At 48.7% G+C, this 25356-nt stretch overlaps 3 protein-coding genes across 7 annotated transcripts; 1 reads left to right on the top strand and 2 right to left on the bottom strand.

Moving 5' to 3' along the window:
• Window positions 1-3405: 3405 nt before the first annotated feature.
• Window positions 3406-19074, bottom strand: Dhc36c (Dynein heavy chain at 36C). The gene is given in 29 exon segments (XM_076814450.1): window positions 3406-3766; window positions 3965-4246; window positions 4793-4944; window positions 5017-5254; window positions 5485-5505; window positions 5586-5603; window positions 5684-5973; window positions 6117-6357; window positions 6415-6579; window positions 6702-7000; window positions 8219-8399; window positions 8569-8939; window positions 9012-9238; window positions 9298-9489; window positions 9669-10747; window positions 10819-11007; window positions 11203-12208; window positions 12291-12474; window positions 12552-12711; window positions 12778-13833; window positions 13896-14027; window positions 14098-14295; window positions 14383-15768; window positions 15842-15957; window positions 16040-16476; window positions 16560-16940; window positions 17805-18278; window positions 18363-18717; window positions 18774-19074. Coding segments are annotated over 29 exon segments (10323 nt in total). The 5' UTR covers window positions 19060-19074; the 3' UTR covers window positions 3406-3559.
• Window positions 19074-22344, bottom strand: LOC143370076 (dynein axonemal heavy chain 7). The gene is made up of 6 exons (XM_076814689.1): window positions 22100-22344; window positions 21653-21956; window positions 21215-21535; window positions 20013-20162; window positions 19754-19942; window positions 19074-19628 (listed from the first exon to the last, which is right to left on the bottom strand). The coding sequence occupies exons 1-6, from the start codon at window positions 22342-22344 to the stop codon at window positions 19521-19523; spliced, it is 1317 nt and encodes a 438-aa protein (XP_076670804.1). The 3' UTR covers window positions 19074-19520.
• Window positions 22345-22381: 37 nt separating this feature from the next.
• Window positions 22382-24316, top strand: Mefts (elongation factor Ts, mitochondrial). Of its 5 annotated transcripts, none has more exons than XM_076813903.1 (5): window positions 22382-22647; window positions 22859-22942; window positions 23009-23194; window positions 23256-23784; window positions 23864-24316. In XM_076813903.1, the coding sequence occupies exons 3-5, from the start codon at window positions 23039-23041 to the stop codon at window positions 24085-24087; spliced, it is 909 nt and encodes a 302-aa protein (XP_076670018.1). In that variant the 5' UTR covers window positions 22382-22647; window positions 22859-22942; window positions 23009-23038; the 3' UTR covers window positions 24088-24316. The 5 variants fall into 5 exon arrangements, with proteins under 5 accessions (XP_076670018.1, XP_076670015.1, XP_076670013.1 ...); XM_076813900.1 differs by having other exon boundaries at window positions 22383-22647; window positions 23039-23194; XM_076813898.1 differs by lacking the exon at window positions 22859-22942 and having other exon boundaries at window positions 22385-22647; window positions 23039-23194.
• Window positions 24317-25356: the final 1040 nt, after the last annotated feature.

The raw sequence follows: 25356 nt of genomic DNA, 5'->3' as shown, positions 1-25356 counted from the left end.
TTATTTTCAACAATGGGAAATCCATCGATCCGTCCTCGACTATCAGAACTCCATAAAAGAATTTCGCATCCGCGAACCGTAATTCAGCTAGCGCCGCGCCCCTCATCGATCAAATCTCCTTTAATCCTCGCTCGCGGGGTGAAATCGTGGTCATTATCTCGCGCAGGGACCACCGGTGCACCATTATCGTATCTACTCGAGCGCGAGACCACCGCCACGGTAATCCGTGCACCGTAGACAAACGCCGTCCCCAAAGGCCGTTCGAAGGTAAAAGTGGAAGGCTATGCCATTTTCGACACCACCCTCTAACCACCGCTGAAATTCTCTCGCTCCATCTGCTTGGCGGCGAGCGTGGGCGCGACAAAGAAATTCAGATGAAGGTCACTTTACCAATAGGAAGAACCCGGAGGGGGTTGAAAGGGGCAAAGAGGCCTCTCGGTGAGACAAGCAGCGAGGGGAGAGGCAGGTGGGCCTTTCATCCCCCTGGAGCGTTCCTGGATCAAGGAATAAATTTCATTCAGGTGAGGAGGCTGCGCTCGGGCACGCGTTTCATCCTAAATTAGTTGATTTTATGGAACAGGGAGGCGCGATCGGGGACCGTATTTCGTTACTGAGATTTCTTTATTTCTCTATATCTGACAGTAGTTTTTCTGGCTATCGTCGAGTAGAATAAAATACATCGATTGGAGAGCTGAGTAGAACTTGAGTGTGTGGAGCAAATGGTCTTAGAAATTTAATCTGGAGTCGAGGAAGGAGTTGCGTAACGAGGATGCTCATTACAGGGTATATTTTATCGAAAGGATGAAGTAAAATGTGGGTGGCATCATCTAGCTCCTAGCACTGGCATCGAGTAGGAGCGCGGAGTATTGTATAGATGATGATGCTTAATCGAAACAACGTAGCGGAAGAGATACGGATGCAACTAGCACGTTCGCTCCTCTTCTGCGGGCTTACTCGCGGAATTTCACGGGAATCGGACACAGTAGCGCATGAAATATTACCACGACATCGACGGCTCCCAAAGCATCTTTCTGAAACCATCACCTCGGAATCTATAAAAGTAATAGGAGTCGACACCTGTAAGACAGTTTTCCAATGGGATCAGTGAATCAATCCCCTAATATAGTCCTAGCAAAATCGGAACCGTAACGTTGCCGGTATTCAATATTTCCGAACAAGATCGCCATTAAATTCCATCGATTATTCTACCGTAAAGTACACGAGCTGCTCGCGGACTAGTGGCCGTAAAGTTCGCTTTATACGAAACTTTCTGAAAGAATGCTTTCCTAGGGTGCTCAAAACTTTGAAAATATTAAAAGTTCCTTAAACCAGCGATATCAAATTACCCGAAACGGAAATTTCGAGGGGTGCAATTACGGTGCGCAGCTAGTTCAATATCCCGGGCGCTGTATCGAAGCATCGCGATTCCTGTGCAGGCTTTAATTACATCCTTTCGAGCCTCTCCCCCCCGGCGTTACATCGCCCGCCATCGAGATAAATGAATATTTATCATCCCCTTTCCTCAAGCCCCTAAACACATTCGAAATCTAATTCCCCCGTCGGTCGGTGACGCGAGTGCGAGCGGTGTTTACCAACTCCTTACTTCCCCGGTCCTTCAACTTTCTTCGATCGCGTCCTTTCAACGAAGCGCCCGCGAATTACGCAAATTATCGGCGTAACCGTGCTCCTCCGTCCCATTCCGCCGCCACGCTCGACTATTTCAGTCGCTTCCGGCGGTGGAGGGATGCGCACGCCACTGAAATCAGCGCACGAAATCATAAACTGAGCAGGCCCTCCATAATACCATAATACAGTGCGATTGTTCCTGCCGGAGGACTCTATCGCGCTTCCCCTCCACGACGTTCCTCCACCTCGGCGCGAGCAAATGAGCGGAATCCTCGATAACTTGTTAAGATTTTTACGCGTTCTCCACCGCGGACGATGAAACCCGAAACCGATGCGATCGGCCGGCAACGAGCACACCCTCGGCCGGATCTCCATAAGAAAATCCTTCGATCCTAATCCCGTCGCCGCCACCCCCGAGCGACACCATTTTTCTACCCCTCCCGCGGGCAGTAGTGCTCTCGAAACGCGCAAACAGAAGGAAACCTAATAGAAGCCCAGAAGAAGAAGAAACCGGGAGACGAGAAGGGAGAAGGACCTGGCAGGGGGAAAGGGATAGACGGAAGGAGACGAAGGGAAGGGAAGACAAAAAAGGGGCGGGAGAGGAAAAGAAGGAAGACGGGGGCGCGATGAAGGAGGGCCTGGGAGAGGGAAGCAACGGTGAGGGGAGCCAGAAGGGAGGGAATCACGTGGGAAAGGGGAAAAGCCGAGATACGGGGTGAGATCAATACGAGGTCGCTAGGCAACGAGCCTCCGGCGATCTCGGTCCGAGTAGACAGGGTGCCGCCACCAACCCCTGAAGCCACCCACCAACCACCCACCCTTTCCGAACCAACCTGCCTCTGAATATACCCTGTGCACACCTCTCCTCCTCATCCTACTATTTTTCATCCGGCTGTTTCCCTTTCCAACCCCTCCTGGCCCTCGTCCTAGCACCCTCCGCCCCCTCCGCCAGGACCGATCGCGCTATCTCCTGCGTACGTACGCTGCCTTCGAAATCTCTCCTGCACCTGGCCGCCAGCTCTTGATACCGCTTGCAATATTTACGATAACCGTTTGCATAGGAATTTCGATTCTGCGGCGGATATGGCCCAGCCTACTCGTCCAGGGGGTAAGCGCCGCCGCGTAACCGGAAATCGGCCGACGCTGGCGTGGCCCCAGGCCGACTCTCCGTCCTCCTTGGCGATACAGGAGCGCACGGATGCTGTGTGCGCGTCGCCCAGGTGCTGGATCGATGACCGCTGGCCGTCGCGGTCGTTTGAAAATTTTCACAAAGAAGCTGAACGGTCGATTGATTTTTCGGGGCGAAACCTGCCCGGATCGTGTACCGCCACCTGTTGTAGTGTGCTTCGTCGCTACGCCTAAACTTCCTTCCACGGACAACATCGTTCGGAGTCTCTCCGTAGTTTTATAGTCGTCGGTCCTCGCGAGCCTTAGGCTTGTCACTTCTAGAAACAGCTTTCGGTGGCCGAGGTTCCGGGTGGAAATTAATGCTTCTTTGTGGATAGATAATTCACGTGTTGCTCTGGTGGGATGCTTCGAGGGTATGGTTCGGGGATGATGTTCGCGCGGGGAGTTTCGGAAAGTCAAGGTTCAAGGATTAGTTAGAAGACGCTGCGGGGAAGAATTCATTGATCTCTTCTACTAGCACTGTACGGAATCCGTCAGCCGAGCTGGGGTGTGTAGGGGTGAAAGCTTTACAGCACCGTGGATTCTGTTACGATCGTGAGTAAAGTAATTTGCGGTAGAGTTATAGAGCTTCCTTGCTATTTAACTTTAGATTCCATAACATGAGTAGTTTAATTGTGATCGAAGTTCAAGGGTGACTCGATCCTATTTGATAACGATGCGTGAATGATCTACGAAGCTACATGCGGTGGATAGATTCATGTTAAAATAAACGTTGGTGTAGCACGCGGCGCGCGTAATAACTGGTTTAATCGGACAATTGGCAGAGCATGGCTACGCCTCGCAGGATCCAGTGTTCCTGCGGATGCTCCGTCGGGAGCCATATCGCGATTACGAAGTTGGTCGAGTGGCCGGTCGTCGACAGGACACCTTTCCTTTCAGCGGTTTTGTACACTGGACATGTGTACGTGTTCTTCTCGTGTACGTCGTCCTTTTTAGCTGGTACCAGCCAAATCTGGCGAGACAAACGCAGCGATCAGTAGAATAAGTCCTCTGTTGAACATTTTCAAGTTCACCACTGCCATTGGGATACCTAATCGTTTAAGGGGTCTTCTTTTTTTAATTCGCGAAAAATTAAGTTTTCTTCAGCCAGGAAGACACCTTAACCGATATAGAACTCGTTGCAAACGACGGAAATAACGAAGACACTCACGTAAGGAACAACCGCGTATAGAATTTTCGGCAAAGATTCGTCCAGCTTCATCGTATCCAGATTGAAGCGAGCCCCGTCAAGAAACAGCCCGTAGATATAGACACCGTCGTTCGGTGGTTGTGGGAAAACTGTTTCTTTCATAGGTATGAAATCGTAGATCAGAAGGTCTATCGGTATCGAATATTTCCTCGCAAAATTCTGACGTGCCCCGGTGAGGAAGGCCTGCGTGAAGTAGAAGCCAGATATCCAAAAGGTCGACGGTGGCCCTTCGTCGTACCACTCCTACAAAACGATAAAAAAATCGTCCTTAAGGATGCTAAGCAGTCGTTTCTGTCGAGAATGAAGCATTTCTTTTTCATTTACTTACAAATAAATAAATTGAAGCTAAGGTATAAGCTTTAAGAAAGCATGTTTGTTTCACCAAAAATGAAACAATTGAAACAAACTTTCGTAAAACAAAAGAAACTTTTTTAAAAGTCCTCTTTAATGATCCACGTGTAGCGTCACATATAATGAATATTTTTTACTAAACAAACATGTGTTTTTAAAGTTTATGATGTTAATAAAGTTTGTGTCAAAAGACAGATTTCAGCTTGAATTTATTTCTTTGTAATTAATTGAGAAACAAATGCACCATTTTCGACTAAAACGACTGCCTAAGTAGTACCCTGGATCTAACGATAATATCCATCGACCAATTCGAAGGAACAAGACGCCTCGTTTCTAATATTACAACACGAAACGTCCTACTTCAATCATCACCGATCATTTCGAAGCTCAGGAATGAATTAGACAACGACGATCCTGTAAGGGCAAACATATGAGCACCTGAAGGAAGGCCAGCCTCTTCAGGAAGTCGTGCACGTAGTTACCAAGAGGCTTCATGGACGGATAGGAGCGGTTCATCCACAGTTTCGGTATCCTGCCCGTGATGATCGACGTGTACACCTCCTCCAGGGTCGGGTTCATGATCACCAAACCTTGGATCAAGTTCACGGGCCCGTGAAAAATTCGTCAGAGCGCCGGCAGCGGCGCTCACACGCTCGCTTTACCTTTGACCGCCTTCTGAACGTTCACCAGGCTATCCCTGATCGTTTGCAGGAGCTTGTTGAATCTTCCCATCTCCTGGACCAGCACGGTGTTCATGCTTTGATTGTAGAGGGTCGGGTATTTCTCGAGCGCCACGACCAGATCGAAGTCATCCGGCAACTTTGACAGAATATCAGCCGCCACCCCGTGGACGATCTCGTCGGGCGATTTCCCCGCGTCTGTTTCCGCATCCCCGGTGTCCTAATTGGAGGACACAGTGCCTCGTTAGCAAGTCCGCCGCGCGATTCCCTCGCGCGGAATACATTTAAGGAATGCCATTATATCTCGCGGAACAGCGGCCGCCCGCGTGCGCCATAATTGTCGCGGAACTAATGAACGAAGATAAGGATAATGGGCGGCCCCGCGTGGCTGGCGAAGCTAGCATCGGGAATTGATATTTTTCGTGTACCCGAGCGATAATATTCTGTTACCTTTTTCCTGAACTTCCTCAGCTAGACGGCGTGGAAAATAATCAGCAATAGATATTACTATTCCGTTTACCGCGTACCTAATACTGTGCCAAGCAACTTACTTTGATCCCATGAATGGTCTACGCAGCACAGGGATAAAGAAATTGCTCGTAGAGTTAATTTTTAACGAACTTCTGACTGTTTGTTAGCTCGCTCTGACCTGGGTAGTTAATATCGAGGACAGCATCAGCGTGGTGTCTTGTTGGTCCTTGATGATGTCCGCGTTCTCGTTCATGCCAAAGACGCTGGGCGCGGTGGCCATCGGGAAGGACCTAACGTACTGGAGAAACTCGCTGTGAGTCCTGACTGCGGGAACGTAATATATGCCACTGGGATCGAACAAGTATCCCTTTTGCGCGAGGATCTCGGGGCGATAGAATCTCCCCAGAATTGTGACCAGAGTCCTCCTGTCCCATTCGTCCGTCACTCGGCCACCGTAATTGCACTCGCCTGAGAGACAAATTGATTACGATTTGGTCCACTGTGCGGACTAAACTGCTCTTCAAACATTCACAACTGCGCTGATTGAAATTCGGTACTAGAGCTTGCCGGGGTAAAATTGAAGGGAAACAGCTGTTGGGAGGTGCTGATACCTGTTAAGTATTTCAAAGCAGTGAACTGCACGTCGTCGTATTGATCGAGGAAGATCTTCAGCTGCAAGACGCTGATACGTAGATCGGTTTCATTGAACTCGTACTGATTGTTCCAACCGATGGGGCCGAATTGCCTGCGCTCCTGGATAATCGCGTGGAAGAAGCACAGGGCAAATATCAGCTTCTTGAAGGCCACTGGCTGCTTCGACATTTCGAAGAAGTCCTCGTCGCATACTGGATCCTATCATTTCAGACGATAACTTATGCATCTGGAATATTCACTTTTATTCATGGTTACCTGTAAGTAGGATCTGATTATGTTTGCTCGCAATCCCTTCGGCGGTTCGTTGGTCATTTTCACGCCATTTTGGAGAACGCTGACGGGAAAGTGATCCACTGGATAGCTCGTCAACCATAATCGGAAATCTGGGTGGACAGTTCCTGGAGTGAAAGTCTCGCAAATCTGAAAACAGCCCTCATAGATTTCTGTCGTGTTGGAAATTCAATTCTCCTTTCGTTCTATTCGCCCTTTCGACTGCTGCCTTCGCTGCCGGGACCTACTACCAGGCAAATTCATCCGTCTACCTTCTCCAACTGAGGCATAAAGCTCTTGGCAAGATGACAATTCTGCAACACCACCCAGGTGCCGTTCTTCACCCCCTCGTCGATAAGCCCAGCGGCGATCACTCCCTGCCCTTGACCCAAAGACAGGGAGAAGAGCCTGTTGGTGCCGAAACCCTGGTCGTCGGCGAATTTCAGTAGAACCGCCATGGGATCGGCGCCGGGCGTCAGAACGAATATCAGGGGAATGCAGGAGTACGAGTCAGCGAACGACGAGGCCAGATCGAAGGGCGGCGGCTCGACGTATTGCCGTCCCAGTTGCTCTACCAGGACGCGAAAGGTACGAATGTTTAGCAGAACTCTGGTACAGTTTCACGTTCCAGATACACCGCAACTTTTCCTACTCCACGCAACATATGCTCCTGCGACATTGCGGTATAAAAATAATAGAAATAGTAGAGGAGTTCATAGGAGGATTAAGGGGACTAGGCAGTCAAATCGCTCGAAGGTCAAGTATTTTTTGCGAATTAATTACAGGAAGATGAATACAAATTGTGATTAGTACTTTTGGTTAATGTTTATTAATACTATAAACTGTGAATTTTTTTTTGCCGTTTTCCCTGATTGTGAAAAAACTGAGGTTCAGTCAAACTCCTTTTTCAGAGATAAAGAAAACAATCAGCCATCTGTACACCCCCGAAGATCGACATTTTGCGTATAAATCGCCTTTTCCTAGCCGCTACTTTAATAATTTTGGTTCAATTCTTTTTTTAGAGGTCCCCCCAAAATTACAGGTTCTAAGAGAAACTTGTCTGAAGAAATCGCTGTAACTTTATTTTTAAGCTCAATATCAGGCCAAACCAAAGACACTTTTTCTAAACTACTGTATAATCAACCTCGTGCAGCGCCATGTGTAAAATAGATATGTAGATAAAAAAATATTTTTTTTACTCTACGCGATAGGAATAAACACTCTGTAAAAAGGAAAGTCTGTGCTTGGTTTCATCTCCTTGTAATTAATTCGCAAAGAATACTAGATTTTCGTGCGGTTTGACTGCCTAGTGCTAGTAGAAGACAGGAATAAATTTCATTAGTAGACCAGAAGGTCTACCTTCTTCTGTTAATCTTAATATATAAAGCAGAAAGTGATTGTGTGTTTGTCTGTCGCCTAAAAACTTTCGAACGGTAAACTCTGGGGTCACGAAATGTGTTCCAGCTCATTATGTCTAACTAATCCAGACGAATGTGACTACTTTCATAAAAAAAATAAATAAATTTTTTTTTATAAAATCAGAATCTAAATTTCGGGCAAAGCCGAGTATTAAAGCTATTCCGAATAATATTCATCCTACAGTTCATCCTAAGGACATGATCTGAAAGCATAATGCTTCCGCCACTCAGTTTTGTACTTACACTGTGCACTACTATATTCTACAAATGAAGCAGTCCTATCTCGATGTGACTCTTGAAACATTACTGTGCACATTAAATTGCCGTGTCGATCGATAAGGAATGGTCTACCTTGCGCAGAATATTTCTACCTTCCACAAACTGCTGTGCGGCGGGCACGACTTTGTCAGGACGAATGCACCGCAGCACGGTCATTCTCTCGAAAGGGGTGAGTTTGTCGTAAGGCTCTGGGAACGGCAAAGTGTGAGGCTCCATGTGATCAAAGACGACCTTCCAAGCGTCCACCTTCTCCGTGAAGCAAGCTCTCAGGCCCTACGCGCGCAAAAAAAAAAACGGAGACGGGCGGACTTTGTACGCGACGAAACCAGATAATAAACGAAGCGAACTCGCACCTCCGCTGCTTGAACTTTTAATACATTCAAGCTAGAGGGACGATCGTTATCTCGCACCCCATTCGTGTTTTATTTGCATCTCGATGTACCTCGAATCCAGGAATATTGTCCAGGCGGCACAGCTCGTCCCAGGATAACGGGGGCAGCCATTCCGTGGGGTTCGCGTAGGGATTGTCTAGGCCGACGCCCCCGGTCAACAGGAACATCCACTGGGGCATCGAGACCAGTCCCTGGTTATGCAGCAGGTTCACCGAAAGCAGCAGCGCGAACAGAAGCTTGTCCTTCTCGAACAGGGAGCGACATATGTTCACGTACAGCGAGTAAGTGAAGTGTTTCGTGAGGTCCTTCAGTCGTGTCTGTATATCGTCGACCGGCTCCGTGTTGTCGATGGTGTTGCTGAACAGGTTCACGAACCAGACCAGCGAGTACTGGTACATAGGGTCAATGTGCGCCAGGACAGCTGTTTGAAAAATCACTGTTTTATTCGAGGAACACCACCTGTGACCCGTCTGTCTCGCAAGGAAAAGGATACCGATCGTGAAGAAGAGGACGGTGCTGTAAACAGCAATCGGGGTGTATTCTAATCTCGCGACGTCGATAGACTTCTCGGTGACCTCAGCCGCCGTCTGCTTCGCTAGAATTTCGTCAGAGAGCTGCTTCGACGAGCTGAGGACGCCGATCGCTGTCTCGTCCTCGAGAATGTTCGCCTCAGAGGTCGATAGAACTTCCAGGATCTTATCCTCGATCTCCTTCAGCATTCTGCGACAGAGCATTGCCAGTGAACTTTGAAGAACCGTCGTGGAACATCGATCACGTACTTCTTGTTGGCGGCTCCTTGCACGATCAACTGGTTCTTCTCGGCCTCCAGGTCTGGCCTCTCTTTCGCCACCACGATACCGAGAAGCTGATCCTCCAGGCCGATGGGGGTGATCATGAAATTCAGTAAGGTCACTTTCACCGCCACTTCTGGCAGGTAGTGTGGGTTGCGTAACTTCGTCGTGATGTAGAATCTGGAAGAAGAGACACGTGTCTCGAAAGTTCTTCGTCAATCGCTTTCATTTCTTTTTCAAAAGGATGGTCTCGTTACCTGTCCGCGTTCCGAACTCCCGACCTACCGATAGCCTCGCGGTATACACCCGCAGTTAACTAAGAAATCGAATACCCCAGGGAAAGTTTAACGGACACGTACCGAAAGCTGTCAGAGTACTCGATAATGGAATCCCCAATCTTGATGCAAATGGTACCGCCGGACCTGAACGTCTGTCTCATTAAAAGAGGCTCCAAGGCGGCATCCAGCTCCTCGCCGACGTTTTCCAATAACACTGGCTGCCCAAACTGCACGGCGTTCTCCAACACCCTCATGTAATCGCTCTGAGACAGTCTGATCACGTTGATGTTGTTCTCCTTCTCCATGTTCTTCACCCATTTATTGGCCTGACCCTGGGGATCGATCATCAGGGGGAATCGCCTTGAATTCGTCACGATTATGGCGTTGTCTGTCGAGAACAGGTCGCTGGGCAGGCCGAAGATGTTCCACGACCTTATCAGCACAGCATCGCCGAGGATCTGCGTGAGCTGGTAGTCCTTGGTGCATACCACGTTTAGGTCGCTGCAGATCTGTACCCAATTCTCGATCTGCTGCTGCCTGTACTGGGTGGTGAACACCCCTAGGTAGGCCACCACGCCGGAGCCTACCAGGATATCGCCTGTCAGCTTGTAGTAGAGTTCACCCAACGCCTTGGCAGTCTCCGACCACCTGGTGTATTCTCCACCCAACCCGCCGATCAGCTCCTTGGCTCTCCTCAATTTCGCCTCGCAGTCGTTCACTTCATCGGTCATCGCCTGGTACTCGGCCCTTCGCTCTGCCAACAGCTCCTCCAGCTTCTGAAGCCTATCACGCACCTCTTGCAACTGACTCCTCTTCAAGTTCAGTTGAACCATCGCCTTGGAGTACTCCGCCTCCGCCGCGGCCAGGGCCTGCCTTTTAGGTGCCACGATCTTCGCCACTACGTCGTACTCCGACAACGCGAACACCCATCTGCAGAGGCCCTCGCAAGCCGTGGACACGTACTTGATCCTCTCCGGGTCGAAGTTCGGGTTCGTCAGGATCGTGGTGCGAATCTTCGTCATGATCCTCTCTGGTATGTTGTCCTTGTCGAACAGCAGCAAGGACTCGAGGAACTTCATGTCGCTCAACATGCGGAGGGAGGCCTTCCAGTAGTCTTCAACCGCGCCTTCCGGGGTTTGAACTTTCTCTGGTTTCGCGTCCTGAGATGACAGAGTGTTTATTATACTTCCGATCCCTTTTTATCGTCTCGGCGGGAGGTTGAGGGCGGTACCTTCAGAATGCAGACTGCTTCCATGACCAGTCGGACACCGGCTGGTGGACGTTTCATGGACCTAACGATTTGGATGTCCTGAGGAGTGAGAGTGTTCAAGGCGTCATTCGCCGCGTTCAATATTGGCATCACTTCTTGCAAGTCCGCGTCGCATTCCAGGCGCATATCTTCTGCTCCCTTCGCTACGAGCTAAAACACCCCGAAGACTTCGATGTAAGCTAAAGAAACATTCAAACCCACCTACCGTTAACGCAAAGCGAAGCGAGAAATGTATACAGAGAAAATAAACGAGCTTGCGCGAGGGAACGTGGAGTGTCACTCGCGAAAATCAGGCACCCTAAGTCTAATCGCGGGGCTTTGATCTTGAGCCCGGCAACGTCTTACCATAGCAGCCTCCTCGTCCTTCTGAACCATCTGCTCCATGACAGCGGCTTCGTCGTTCTCCTTTTGAACGTCGAGGAACATGGCCTCCACGTCCTTGGCAGCGACGTGGAGCAGAGGTTGTAACGCGACCAAGGTCTCCTGCATCTTCTCCACCTGCTTGTGAGTACTGTCCAACCTCTCCAAGCCCGCCTCGTACCTCCTCTTACCGTCGAGCGCCTTCTTCCTCTTCTGCTCCAGCAGATCCTTGAACGTGTTGATGAGCTCGAGGTAGGACGTGGGCGTGACGTAGTTATACCTCTTGGCCCTCCTCAGGAATTCCTGGGACAGGTCCTGCGTGGACGTGTGGAAGTACTGGCACATCTCGATGCAGGCGTCCCGCTCGCCCTCCGGCATATCGATCTCGCCGAGGAACTTGGTGGCGACGGCGAGCAGAGCGTCTTCCGGCCACGGTTGCAGCCAATCTATCGTGCAGCAGTTCACCAGGGCCGGGAACTTCCTGATCCTCACGCGGAAATTCTCTCCGATAGGCGACATAGTGACCACCACGTGCAGGTGCTCGCGCACCATCTGCACGAAGAAGTTGAAGAGCGCCACGGGGCTGCCATCGGTCTGCAACGACCTGTCCCTCTGACGGTCGATCACTCGCATCTTCTCGCAGATGTCGGACATCTCGTCGGCTGGGAATATGTTCGGTACCTCCCCGGAGTTCAGCAGGTTGCTGATGTCCTCCAGGAACGTCTCCTCCTTGATCTGAGTGTCCATGAACAGAAAGACCGTGTGCAAGTCACTGGCGGCGCTCTTCTTCAGGATGCTCTTCAGATCCTCGTGCCACTCGTATCGCCCGTACTGCTGGGATAGCTCCACTTGGAACAGGTCGTAGTCCTGGATATGGGCTGCCAACTTCGTCAGGGACTGCCGTCCTGAACCTCCCACACCGATCAACATCACGTGACTTCGCGGCTGCATCATCACTCGGCAGATCTTTGACAGATGCTCCACAGCGAAACTGTCGAGAATGGAACGAAATTGTGCTTCTCAGATGTGTTGTTTAACGATTGTAATGCTAGAATGGAAGGTAGGATTGAGACCTAAAGAGGACGAGATTCATCGGTGTTCTTGAAATCGAATTGTACTCAGCGAGGTACTCCTCGACCACGATTGTGAGATGCTCTAAATCCTCCACCTCTGTGTACAACTTCTTATCAGCCAGAGGGTCTTGGAAGTCGCAGTAGATGAGGTTTCGAAGCTCGGTTTCTGTCACCTAACGAACATCTCACACTTTTGGATCGATGACTCTAATCTGATCGCGAGACTAATATAAGGAGAACAACTTACGGTATCACTAGTACCACTGAGCAAGTCTTGAAACATACTATTCAAGTCGTCCGCCATATACAGCGCGATGGTCTGCCGTATTTGCTCGACGAGCCATTTAATGTCCGTGTCGTCAACCAATCGATCACCGTAGACGCGGAGGACCTCGTGCACCCACAAACGCTTCAAGCCCACCTTGACAGCGAAAATCATATTACTACTCCGCGAGACGGACGTCCCCTGATCTGCATCGGTGCTTACAGGATTAGTGACAGTTTCGGGGGTCGATAAGAGCACTCCTTGGATCACCCTCGAGAAGTCCCTCAAGTTAAACAAGTAATGGCACTTGGCTGGAGTTGGCAGAAGGTTTTCCTTGGTCTCTTTATAGACGTCCAGCGTGCTGTCCACGATGTGGGCGATGCTGGGGAGGAAAAAGTCGGGAAACTCCTTGGCGTCCAAGTGCCAACTGACTATAGTGGTGAATATAGTAATCAGAACGTCGTCGGAGAACTCCGAGATGCCCAGCGTGACGAAGTGTCGTTTGAATCTCGGGGTAACGTCCAGGCCGCCGGCTGGGGGGCCCATCGCGCAGACTATTTGGACGTCCACCAGCTGTATGGGAGCAATTTCCTTTAAATCGTACCACGTCCAGTGGTCTAACAACTGTCTCAGCAACTCTATGGGCGGCTGGGCGCCGTATTCCTCTTTCTGTGGCATGGAAAGGTCGTCCACGAACACCACCCAGTGCTTGCCCGGCGGAGCCCCGAAAAGTCCCTTCTTCCTCCTGTCCAATTTGTTCATGATCGTCTCCTGGGTCTGATTAGCGGTGGTTTGCGCCGAGAATATCACGAACATCGGTTTGAACGTGTCCGGGTCGTTCCTCTTCAGCAGGAACTCCATGATGTAGACAGATTTCCCTGTCCCGGTCGAACCAACCAGAAGGACAGGCTTGTGGTGACAAATCAACAGCTTGAACAGGTGAAAATACCGGACCGTCTCGATCGTCGGGACGATTATCTGGTTCACTGGCATGTCCGCCGGAATCGCCGGAAGGTCATGCAGATCGTCCATCCACGGCCTCCACTTGCCCCTGCCCTCCTTGATGAACTTATAATCGAAAACCAGGCCCGTCATTGGCAAATTCACCACGTACGGCTTGGACGGGTTAGTGGTTTCCTCGGAGACGCCGAAACGTTCTCTCACGTCCTCGGGGAACTCGCTCCCGGTTAATGCTCTGAAAAGATCGCTGAACGCTGGTCGAGAGTCCACCATGAGCGTGCCACCCATCGCCCAGATGCAGGCGAAGAAGAAGCAGCCCTGCAACGCGAATGTTGCTGAAAAGTTTCTGGATCGAATAGATATCGCGGAGAAACGAGTACCTCCACTTGCGCTCTCATATCTAGGTCCGACAACGTTTGCAGGTACTTCTCGTTGTGGAAATCGTCTAGGAAACAGTCGACAAGATACATCACGGACCTCACCAGATTGGTATCGGGCATCGTTATCAGTTCCTAGAGACGGAATTAAAAGAAATCGTGAACCACGCCGATAACTCTATCTGAAGAAGGGATCCCCTCCGACCTTCAGTCCGCCTCTCCGCAGAAGATGTAGAAGAGGCGGGCAAAATCTCTTGTACACTTCGTACAAGTGAAGCTTAATGTGCTCCGTGAAAGTGGATGGCAGATTGTTCAACCAGGAGACCAGAAGCGGCGACCAACCCAGGCTGACTGGCTCCATGTAGATCATACCGCATCTGGACACTGTGGCGGGCGATGCAACCTAATAGTTCATAAACAATCGTCCTCAAGTGGTAAACAATTCAGAAGATCTTAGCTGCAATCTATAAAAGCAATAAATCCTCCTTACATCCAGGTCCATGGGTTCATAGATGAGGTTCGTCGTGGGCGCTAGTTGGATGATCTCCCCCGAGGTGAGGCACAGCTTCTTATTGTCGTCCAGCACGGTGTTCATATTCTCGATCCAGAGCGCGTCCACCGGCCCGTCGAACACCAGCCACTTTCTATTCGTATTTGTGGACGTGGCGAAAGCCCTGTAGCTGACGGCCAGCACTCCGTCGCTCCATTCGTGGGACGCGGGGTCGAACTGCCCGTATAATTGTCCCATGGTGATCGCCTTGGGATTAATAACCGTTATCTCCACCCGGTGCTCATCCATCAGTCCTCGTTCCTCTAACAAACCGAGGCAGTCGGCCAGTATCCTGTACGCCGATGTTTTCCCGCCGAAAGGCAGGCCGACTATCATGAAGCCGTGCCTGACGATCATCATCTCGTATATCTGCTGTATCTTCTCCAAGAAGAAGGGCGTGCACTGTATGTTCCCCGCCGCAGAGGCGTCCAGCGTGCAGGCGTTCAGGTGTGTGTAATCTGGCTTCGGCAGAACGACGCCGGGGAACAAGTCCGAAGCGATACCCTCGAACAGAGGCAAATCGTGGACGAGGAATTTCGGGAGGTTCACGTCCAGTATGCTCCTCAGCATCAGAATATCCTCGGACTGATCTGGGTACCTGAGCTTCAGGTTACCGGCAGCGACCAGGACAGACTTGACTGCCCTCATACCGTAATCGTAGTGGGGCTGGCTGCTCAGCTGCTCCGAGCAGAGCTTGTAAGCGGTCACGATCTTCACGGCCAACGGTCTGCCGTTGTAGAAACCGTACGAGTAGAGGGTGTTCTCCGCGATCAACGCGTAATCGGGTACCATCATGGCGACTGGCCGAAACAGAGCCTTCAGATTATCTGGCAGCTCGGACCTGCCAGCGTAGCCCGGGTTCATGGTGATGAATATGGCGCACGACGGGTCCAGGAATATTTCCGACCCCTCGAAGAACATCCTCTCGGTGCCGCTGCCGATCGCACGCTGGATAGTGAGGATCTGCTGAGCCACCACCGACAGCACCTCCAAGTCGATTCGATTGAACTCGTCGAAGCAGGACCAGGCCCCGCAGGACGCCAACCCCTTGAAGAACTTGCCCAGAGCGAGGTAATCCAACCCCTCTGAACAATTGAACACCACGCACTGCTTGGCCACCGCTTTCGCCAGGTCCTTCGTCGTCTCCGTCTTCCCGGTTCCAGCTGGACCTTCCGGCGCGCCGCCCAGGTGAAGGCTCAGGGCGCCGAAAAGGGTTCTGTAGCAGCGGTCTGTCAGAGGAGTGATGACCAGCCTCGAGGAATTACCCAGGTATTCGTAACCGTATCGTTGGAACGTGTTTATCATGTAGGCCAACATGTTCTCTTCCTAGAAGAATGGTACTAGCGTAACGTCGTCGTCGTTCGGCTCTTACTTACTGGTACCAAACGATCTTTCTAACCAGCCAGTAGTAACGCAGGTGGCAAAGCCATTTGAAGTCGGTGTTCCTGATCACTTTCTCGATGCACAGGTTTTCGAGCACGTCGCCCCCGTGGACATCCAGCGTAACCAGGGCCTCTAGAATTGCAAATAAACTTGAAGCTGATTTCCCACGGATATATGTACATATAACGGCGCGGAGCGAGGATTCGGTAGTTACCCAAGGTGATACGATTCTGCTTGGACAGTTTGCCCCTGACGAGCAATATTATGTCCGTCAACTCTGCCCGACACTGGTTCAAGTATCTCGTCATGCCTTCAACCCCGTCCGACATGGCCTCCTCTATGTGCAGTGTCCAATAGGTCTTGCCAACGCAAAGAATTGTCTGGCCAGGCCAGTCGAGCACCCAGTCTGCTCTCGGCTTCGTTGGAAACGCCAGTATCGCCTGCTCCACCACATGCCGCACACTTTTCCGCATAATTGTTTCCAGTTCGATGAGCCACTTCTCCACTTGTCCCCTGGCGGCTGAAGTGGATATTATCTCGATCAGGGGAACCTCCTCCTCCTCCGTGGACGTCATCCCGAGCACCTCGAGGTCCTCGTTGAACTTCAGCGTGTGTATACCCTCGAAACACTTACTCAGATGCGGCTGAACGCTGAAACACCGGTGATTTCGCTGTTCTTATTCTAACCGAACCACCCGCGGGATCGAAGTGGATGCTAGCGTTCGTAGGCCTACCGGGTCGGATCCTTGGTTTCGGACAGGATCTCCAGCAACTCGTCGTTAGAGAGGAAGAAGAACCTGGGGAAGAAGAGCCGTTTCTTCTCCAGGTAATCATTCAGGCCCTTCTGAATGTCCTCCAGCAGAGCGTAACACTTTTTCAGCCTCTCTAGCATCTTATCGATCTCAACGACGACCAGAGCGCGAGAATCCACCTGCACGGTCTTCATGATATCCCGCCATGTTTTGTCCACGGAAGAGAACTTCCTCCCTTCTTCTGGCATCTGGTGCTGGATATCTGGCGACGTGAAGATCGGCTCCAGATACATCCAGATCGCCTGCACGTGCAGCCATTGGTCCAGGATGTCTTGCAGTAGATGCAGCTTTAACTCCCACCTCCTGCTCGTACGTCACGATCGTGTCTGAATTATCTCGCGAGGATGGGTACCATTTTTCGAAACAGGGACTTATAAACATTATTCCTAAGAACTCCAGAAGTACCCTTGCAGGTCACTTAAAGGGGGGACACCACTGTAATGGCCCGAAAAGTAAAGGTATCTTTGGAAATTTATTAAAAGCAAACTACGTAATGAATCTTTTTTAAACTTTCAGGACTTTTTATTGGATATTTAAGCTATACGAATATCTTTTTTTTAAATTTATTTAAAGCAGATTTACAAGCTGTACAGGCTCAGTAACTTTGCGCTGCAAAAAATCCGGTTGACAGTTTTCTGACGAATCGGTGCTTCTAAAATCAACAAACCAAAATGTTTTAGAAACTACATGCGGATGGCTATGGCACGACGGGAGTTTTTTTATTGGTTGTTTCCTTCTATTTCTTTTTCAACGAAAGAGGCTAATGTACTAGAATCAAATTTCACAATTTTTTTCAGAGGTTCGCCATTTTGTCATTATTCAAAATTTTTAAAATCGAATCCGTCGTGCCATAGCGATGCGCATATAGTTTCTAAATCATTTTGTTTTTTTTTTTATTTCCGAAGAACTGTTTCGTCGGAAAACTGTCAACTATGTCAGCGGAAATTTTTTGCAGCCCTAAGTTACTGGTGCTGTACAGTTTATAAATCTGCTTTAAATAAATTTAAAAAAAGATATTCGTATAGCTTAAATATCCAATAAAAAGTCCTGAAAGTTTGAAAAATATTCATTACGTAGTTTGCTTTTAATAAATTTCCAAAGACACCTTTACTTTTCGGGCCATTACAGTGGTGTCCCCCCTCAATAATACCTTGCCATTTTACTTACAGTATCCTCGCTTCGAAGGGCTTTATGTTAGGCGAGTTCTTAATGGTGACCGTTTTCACGATGTGGTCATCCAGAAGCAGCTGTATATCGTCAACGTCCGCGATCACGTAGGAGCCAGTATCCTTGAAAGGGTTCACCGTGAAGGCCAAGTTTTTCCAGTCCCGGTGCATCTTCTCGATGGCAACCTCCAAGGTGTTCTCCTTCGAGGCGTTGTCCGAGATACCCTCGAACTTCCCCACGAACGGTTCCAAACCCATCTCCAAGACCCTCCGCAGTGTTAAGTCGGCGTCGGCTTTCACGGGGATACCGATGATCTCCGAAATCTGCTCCCAGTGGCGAGCCTTCAAACCCGGATTGCCCAAAGTCGTGATGATCGGCATGTTCTCCCTGAACTCCTCGATTTTCTCGCGCACGCTGAGTGCCAGGTTCTTCAAGTCCGGTTCATAGAAAGATCTCTCCAATTTGTAGATCGTCCTAATAAAGCGCATCAATCTCTACTTGTCAAGGCACCGGTCAATAAAAGCTCCAGTGTGGAAAGCTGAAACGCGACTTACGGACCTGTACGCGTACCCCACCTCGTTGTCGATCTGATCAGGGCCGTAACTTCCGATCATCGAGTTCACCCACTGGTCGTGTTTGGTCAAGAAGTCGCAGATCGCATCGAACAGCTGCTTGAACGGCTTTAGCTGATCCGCTATCTGCTTGCGCCTCGGATATTGCGTCATCTCCCAGCCGAACGAGTCCTCCTCTTCGTTAAACTTATCGATCTTCTCCATGGCGGCGATCAGCCTATTCTCCAGGTTCTCCGCTCGCTTCTGGTACCTGTACACCTCCTCCGGATCTCCCCAATATTGGATCTCCTCCACTTGCTTGGCATAGGACTCCAGCTCCTCTTCGAACCTCACGTACCTGACTGTTAGAAACGTACCAGTTACACTCCGATCGATGCTTCGTTTCTAACATCCCCACCTTTTAAAGCATCCTGAAACTCTATGCTCTTGTTCGCGATGATCACTTCGTTCTCCTCGAAAATTTCGGGCATCTTGTGGTACCACTGAAACGCCACGTTGTTGGCGTTTATCTCTGCGTCTGTGAGGAAGCGATAATCGGACAGGAGGAGAATATGCTCGATTGTCTCGTAAAGCCTTTTCTCCAGGTTCTTCAGAGAGACGTCCATGGTTGTTCGAACGAAGCTTATTAGCTCCATCAAGCTGGCAGTGTCCGAGGGCGTGCTCAAAGCTCGCCCGGCTATCATCTCGTATTCATCTGCAACTCTAAACCACGCTGATGATTATGATTACCAATACACCTGGCAGCCTCTCGCTGCTGCGCTATCCTTCCTTGGGATAACAAGATGAGATAACAAGACACTCACCTGCTCACTGTACTCTGGTACCTGCCCACCAAACTGTCGGTGAGAAGACGCTTCACACGATCGACGTTCTCGACGATTGTCTGGATGAATATCTGCCGGGACACTTTGAAGAGGCCCGTGAAAGCTGTCCTCTCGATCTCCAACGGGATATTTACCATCAGATCGTGATAATGCTTTATCATTCCCTCGTATTCCCCTAAAGTCTTGCTCTCGTTCCTTACGAACCTCTCCACCATACTGTACTCGTCGCCGTTGTACAAATGCTCGTAGCTGCGAAACATGGATGAAACAGCTTCGAGGAGAACCGTGGTTGCGGGAGCTGACAATGAATATACGAATAGTTACATTTGTAACTTGCTCAGAATCTGCTCGGGAATTAGCCTCTCTCGATCGATCAGGTTGACGATGTCCCGTTTATGTTCTTCCACTATGGACTGCTCTATTTTCGGCTGCAAAGCGATCAAGCAGGTTCGCGCGGTTAGTTACTCGCCTAATTTTACCTCGAATTTATACGGACGCTAAAGGATACAGTGAATATTCAAGCTGAACGTCTGAGTCTGTGAAGCTTTAATACTTTCAGAGTGTCCAACGGCCCAGCCCAGTCCAAGTAAAGCTGCGACTCCAGTTTCTGGAAATTCCTCACGGCTTCGCACATACTCTCCAAAATATTGCACAGCACATACTTAAATCCGTCGAAGGATGGCTCGAACTCGAGCTGGTCAGAAACGACCACCATGTTCGCGTTGAAGTTCACACCGACGGGCTGAGAGCAACGAATAATTCCTACGTTGTACATTTTATCCCCGCTCAGCGATAATTTGAAAATAATTCACCTGGCAGCGGACGACCATGTCCATGAAATCTTTCAAACTCTTTTTAAAGGCGTACATGAGCTGCGACTCCATGATTTTGCCAACGCACTCGAAGAACCTCTTGAATCGCCAACGATCCATCGGGCTTGGCACAAGATTCTTCCTATTATTCTGCGAATGATAACTGAAAAATTTGATACGGGTAATAAAATTGATGCGGGGTAAATCCGGGGCTGTCGGTACACCTAACATAAAACGGCTATTAAAAGTAACACTGATGTTATCTGTTTTATCAGAATGAACCTAATATCTTCAGAATTTTATGCTGATTCAGAAAAACTGGTCGTTATTTGCTTCAAGGGGTCTTTCCACTGTGACGCCCTGATAAAGTACCGCTATTTTTTTTTTTTGTCACAAAAAGAATGTGTTTACTAAATTGAAGTTTTTCCTATTTATTAATATGTGTTTTGAGACTACAACATTTTTTCGTATTTTTGTATGCCTTGCCCCAAAATGAGGGGGTGCGCGTTCCTCCAAAATCGACCACGCAGTCGATGCGTCTTTCATTTTACAGCGCATATTACACCCACTTATGGCGTAAGCAAGCATTAAAAAAATATGTAAAAAATAATTTTGTATTCTCAAATCACGTATTAATAAATAGAAGGAAAAAAGCTCCAATTTAGTAAACACATTCTTTTTGTGAAAGAAAAAGGTTCCAATCGGCAGGACTTTATCGGGACGTCACAGTGAAAAGACCCCTTAAGACAATATTTGCTGAAAATCGAGTTGAAAACTGAAGTCATGATATAAGAACGAAACGCGTCGTTCGGAGAGATGGTCCGCCTATTTTTGAAAGAAATAACCCACATAATTATTTGTAAAAAAATGACAAAGAAGAGAGCAAAATTATTTACAACTACAAATCTATTGAAAAGTGAACTACCTACTAAATATTAGCAAATCAGATGAATACAAAAGTGAACGAATAAAAAAAATAAACAAAAATAATAAAAAAAAATAATGCCTCGCAAAAAATATTGTAAATTTAACTGATAGAATAAAAGTGTAGAAATTGAGTGAAATTGCGCTATTCATTCAACTGTTTGGCTTCTAGAGAAGCAATTGGTCTGCACTTTAGCGCATTTTTACGTATAGGAAAATGCCCCCAGTCGCACCGGCACCCCCGGATTTACCCTAATCTATAATCATCGAGCCTTTACCACAAGGAATATGTCCTGTATCCCGCTGTACCAAGAATTCTTCAGAACGTTCCTCGCGCTGTCTATTTGACGAAGAACCGTGCTTTGAAATTCCGCGAGGTCCCAGCTCTCCCTGTGCTCCTGGATTCGATTGAAGTCGATAAGCCGGAAAGACCTGAAAGAAATATTCCCCGATCGGATCGGCCGCGGGAACGTTACACCGCGGATAGAGCAATCTCGTACCGAAAATTGGAAACCCATTGGTCCAAGGTCATCACCATGCATGGGTTTATCAGGCACAAATTCTTCCGCAAAGTATCGCGCTGCTCTCGAAGTTGAATCCTTAAATTGGGCATCAATCTAGTCTCCCCCTCCTGCGGAAATTGAAAGCGTTCCTTGTGAATGGAGCCATCCAAGGCATTTCTAAAATTGATGGAAAAGAAGCGAGGCTGCCCGGACCTCGAGCCGGTGCCCCTGCAGAGGATCTTGAAGCGCGAACTGCAATATCGCCTTCTTAATGTTCCTCGTGAAGTCCTCTTTGACCTCCGCCAGTAAATCATCCGCGTAGTAGTTGAACCGTTCGCGCAAACTGTACGGAATTAGCTTCAGTATGTCCTCCACGATGTCGGCTTGAATCTGCGCCGTGAGAATCGTGTCAACCCCGTTGCAAATGTAATTGTAATATCGATTCACATCTTGGTCGTTGTTCAAATCTACGTCCACGTGTGGTAACTCCGGCTTTACTGTCAGGCCCGCCGTAAACCTGCAAGCACACGCAGAAATAAGTTTCGCAAGGCTCCAGCTTCTCCCTTCGATCAATTTAAATCCCACTCCTGCTCTCCTGTCCCCGAATAAACACAGGGAATAGGAGAAAGCAGTGGGAGAATGGGCACGTTTCGCGCTGACCTACGAAAGCATTCTGTTTTCAATCGTTTCCCGGTATAAGTGACCTCGCGTTGCCGCTGCCTTCGTTTCTCGTATTTCCTGATGCACCTAGCGCACCCCATCAGGTCCGTCGGCAGAGAAAACAACGGCTCGATTCTCGTGTCCACTACTTTCCGGTGTTCCCAGGCACATTTGGCGGGCTCCTTTCGAATCGACGATTCCGGAAGGCCCTCGCAGGACGTCGCTTCCGGGCAATCGCACTCCATGTTCAGACCGCGTATTGTAACAGGATCTCAGAAGCTGCGCGACTATTTCGCGTTTAAACCGGCGTGTAAACACGGGATCAACGTGCAGGCATGGTGTCAATGCGAAGGTTCGAGTAATCGTGAATGAAAAATCGAATATAAGTCGCTGCTCGACGTGAACGTTACTCACCAATTCTCATTTGAAATACTTCGATACCACTACCTTGCTATCGAACTTCGTATACGTCGCAGAAGGCGCCACTTTCGGAATAAGTCCCGGTTTATCAATTGTTACAGGTCTCCGTTTTTAAAACGGTATACACGGTGAGTATTTTACGGCGGCACGTGCTCCCTGACACATTGAATATCCTGATTAAAGGGTCATTCGTAAGCTACTCTCGAAAGGTGACGTCCCAAGAACCTTTACCTCTGTGCGCTAGCACACCGTTAGATTGCGAATAGAATGACACCCAACGACTGCAATTGACTGCAGTCTCTAGGCAACGAAATTAATCGATTCCCACTGGATTTGTAGGGCTTTTGAATAAGGGAACTTCTCTTAAAGTAATCGTCGTTGCAATATCGTTGCAACGAAATAGCGTACAAATTGGAGGGATAGGTAGATGTTTTTAGGTTAACTTTTCTACTCATTTACGGGGCGGCTTGTTCGTGCAGCTTGTTCCAGCACGAAGTGACACGATCCTGCATATTTCAGATGATTCCGCGTCAGCTGCTTCGTTCTGTACACACGAATTACTTGCTCTGTTACTCATCCAAGAAGACGCTGCTGGCCAAGCTGCGCAAGAAGACCGGGTACACGTTTGTGAGCTGTAAAAAAGCGTTAGAGCTGCACGACAATGATTTCGATAAGGTAAGGAACTTGCCAACGCGTAATCCGCGCGGGAACGTTATTAATCGCTTGCGAGTTCCAGGCTGAACAGTGGCTGAAGGAGCAGGCTCAGTCCCAAGGCTGGACCCAGGCGGCCAAATTACACTCCAGGATAACTTCTCAGGGACTGATAGCTGTGATCACCAATAATAGTCATGGAGCCCTCGTCGAGATTAATTGCGAGACAGACTTTGTCGCGAGGAACAAGAAATTTCATGAACTAGCCGAGACCATCCTTGCTGCTGTGCTGAAGCATGGAACAGCTATGGAGCAGAAAGCACCTGTCAATAAAACTATGTTGTACACGGAATCTATAAACTCGCTGTCCGCTGGAGATGGTAAAAGTTTAGCCGACCACTCCGCTTTAACTATTGGGAGCATCGGGGAAAACATTAATATAAGACGCGCTTTGTGCATGAACGTAAATTCAGGAGTGTATTTGTACGGTTGCACGCACCCCGCCCCTGTAAATCCAGTGCCGTCATCGTTTGGGCGATACGGAGCACTGATTGCTTTGAAATGTAAGCAAAAGAAACCGGTCCTGGGTATGCAACTCTGCCAGCATGTTATTGGTAATTATATTAATTCTTCGATCTGTGTGGTACAGTCGTTGGTAGAGACTTTTAATGATAATTTATACTTTGGTGGCAGGCATGAATCCAATCAAGATTGGAGATCCGAAGATCGACGAACCCTACAACGACACAGAGGATGAACCTGTTATGCTGTATCAAGACTTCTTGCTCGATCCTAGTTTATCTGTTCAGCAGCTGTTAGAGAATGAACAAGTTGAGATCGTGGATTTCGCGCGCTTCGAAATGGGAGAGAATATTGAGCGAGATCAAGCAATGGATGCTGTAGAAACTTGTGGTTAAGATAACGGGCGATCTTCATCTGATACATGGCGTGTACATAAATTTCATTATGTAACTATATTGTTCACACATCGGACAAGAGTACTGTTACTTTCGCATCATAAAGAATATACAAGCAGTTTAGTCGCCTTTTGCCTATCTCGATAGAGGTGAACGACAAGAGAAGGTTGCATTTTGCTTTCACGCGCGATCCGTCGTAATAAAGTCGATACGCAACACGAGAACCAAAGTATCTTATTAATTGGTAGACTTTACTTATCGTCTCGTGCAATATACATACGTCGAAAAGATAGAAATTTAAAATAGCGCTGTGAACAATAAAAATGACGATCTAAATGCGAGGAACTTTGGAAAGTCCGAAATTCTACATGGCATTAAATTTATTGCTCTCCGTCGGTTTCGTCGTTTGTCGCGCACACGTTATTAGATGAGTTCAACTTGTTTCTTCTTCGCATAAGCCTTACAGATTTCCATAGCCACATTCGCGAATCCTTCTTCCAATAACTGGCAATGTCATCCGGCGAATGCCTGACGCCCTAAATCAGTGGACATCATTAACGATGTACTTTACAGGACGGAGTATTCGAAAATGTGGAGATCGTACTTGGAAATTCAGAATGTCGGAATGATGAAGCACTTGTCGACAGGGTAGCACGTTCCTAGCAGTCAGACCGAATAACTCTTGCTCGACTTCGTCGGATGGCTCGGTTTGGGCGTCGCTGGTTCGTCGAAGCGGTATCGTGTCCTTTCTAGATTCGATTTCCGCCTCCAGCTCCAAGCGTTCGAGAGCTGACGTGAAGCTTCTCGACTCCTTGCAGTTACCGAAGTTCGTCTATTTTCCAAATTCGTCAATCGATTACAAGATAATCCGTGCCATCGCTGGAAATAGAAATCTCGCGAACCTGCACTCCATGAGAGCAGACATTACAACCGATCGCGCCCGACAAGCTCGCGTCGCTTTTGGTCTTCGTCAAAAGATTCTTCTCGTCCCACGCAAAATTCTCAACTAGCCGTAAAGGAGAAGAAGGGGGTTGATAAAACGGAATGGTACATGGTACACGAGAAAGAATCACAAACCGCTGGAATGATCAGATTCATCGTTTCTCCAGTCCATCAGTTTCGCCCTGTGCCATAGAAAAGTAACATTAAAAAAAAACCCGCATCTGTCAAAATCAGCTGACAGATACTGATTCTATTTCTCTGCGCGGATGGAGAAACATCCTCGAACGATATTTGTAATAAATGAACGGCTCTCGCACGACTGTTCAC

This window comes from Andrena cerasifolii, chromosome 6, assembly GCF_050908995.1.
Source record: "Andrena cerasifolii isolate SP2316 chromosome 6, iyAndCera1_principal, whole genome shotgun sequence".
Taxonomy (NCBI): domain Eukaryota; kingdom Metazoa; phylum Arthropoda; class Insecta; order Hymenoptera; family Andrenidae; genus Andrena; species Andrena cerasifolii.
The sequence above is the reverse complement of the archived record's forward strand: the minus strand, read 5'-3'. Positions and strand labels throughout refer to the sequence as shown.

Coding starts and splice junctions, on each gene's coding strand:
- LOC143370076 (XM_076814689.1), bottom strand. CDS start 22,344: ATGGAGTGCGATTGCCCGGAAGCGACGTCCTGCGAGGGCCTTCCGGAA. Junction 21,536..21,652: donor TGCAGGGGCACCGGCTCGAG/GTCCGGGCAGCC, acceptor GCCCAATTTAAG/GATTCAACTTCGAGAGCAGC. Junction 19,629..19,753: donor GGCCGTTGGACACTCTGAAA/GTATTAAAGCTT, acceptor ATCGCTTTGCAG/CCGAAAATAGAGCAGTCCAT.
- Mefts (XM_076813903.1), top strand. CDS start 23,039: ATGATTCCGCGTCAGCTGCTTCGTTCTGTACACACGAATTACTTGCTC. Junction 23,195..23,255: donor ACGACAATGATTTCGATAAG/GTAAGGAACTTG, acceptor TGCGAGTTCCAG/GCTGAACAGTGGCTGAAGGA. Junction 23,785..23,863: donor ACTCTGCCAGCATGTTATTG/GTAATTATATTA, acceptor CTTTGGTGGCAG/GCATGAATCCAATCAAGATT.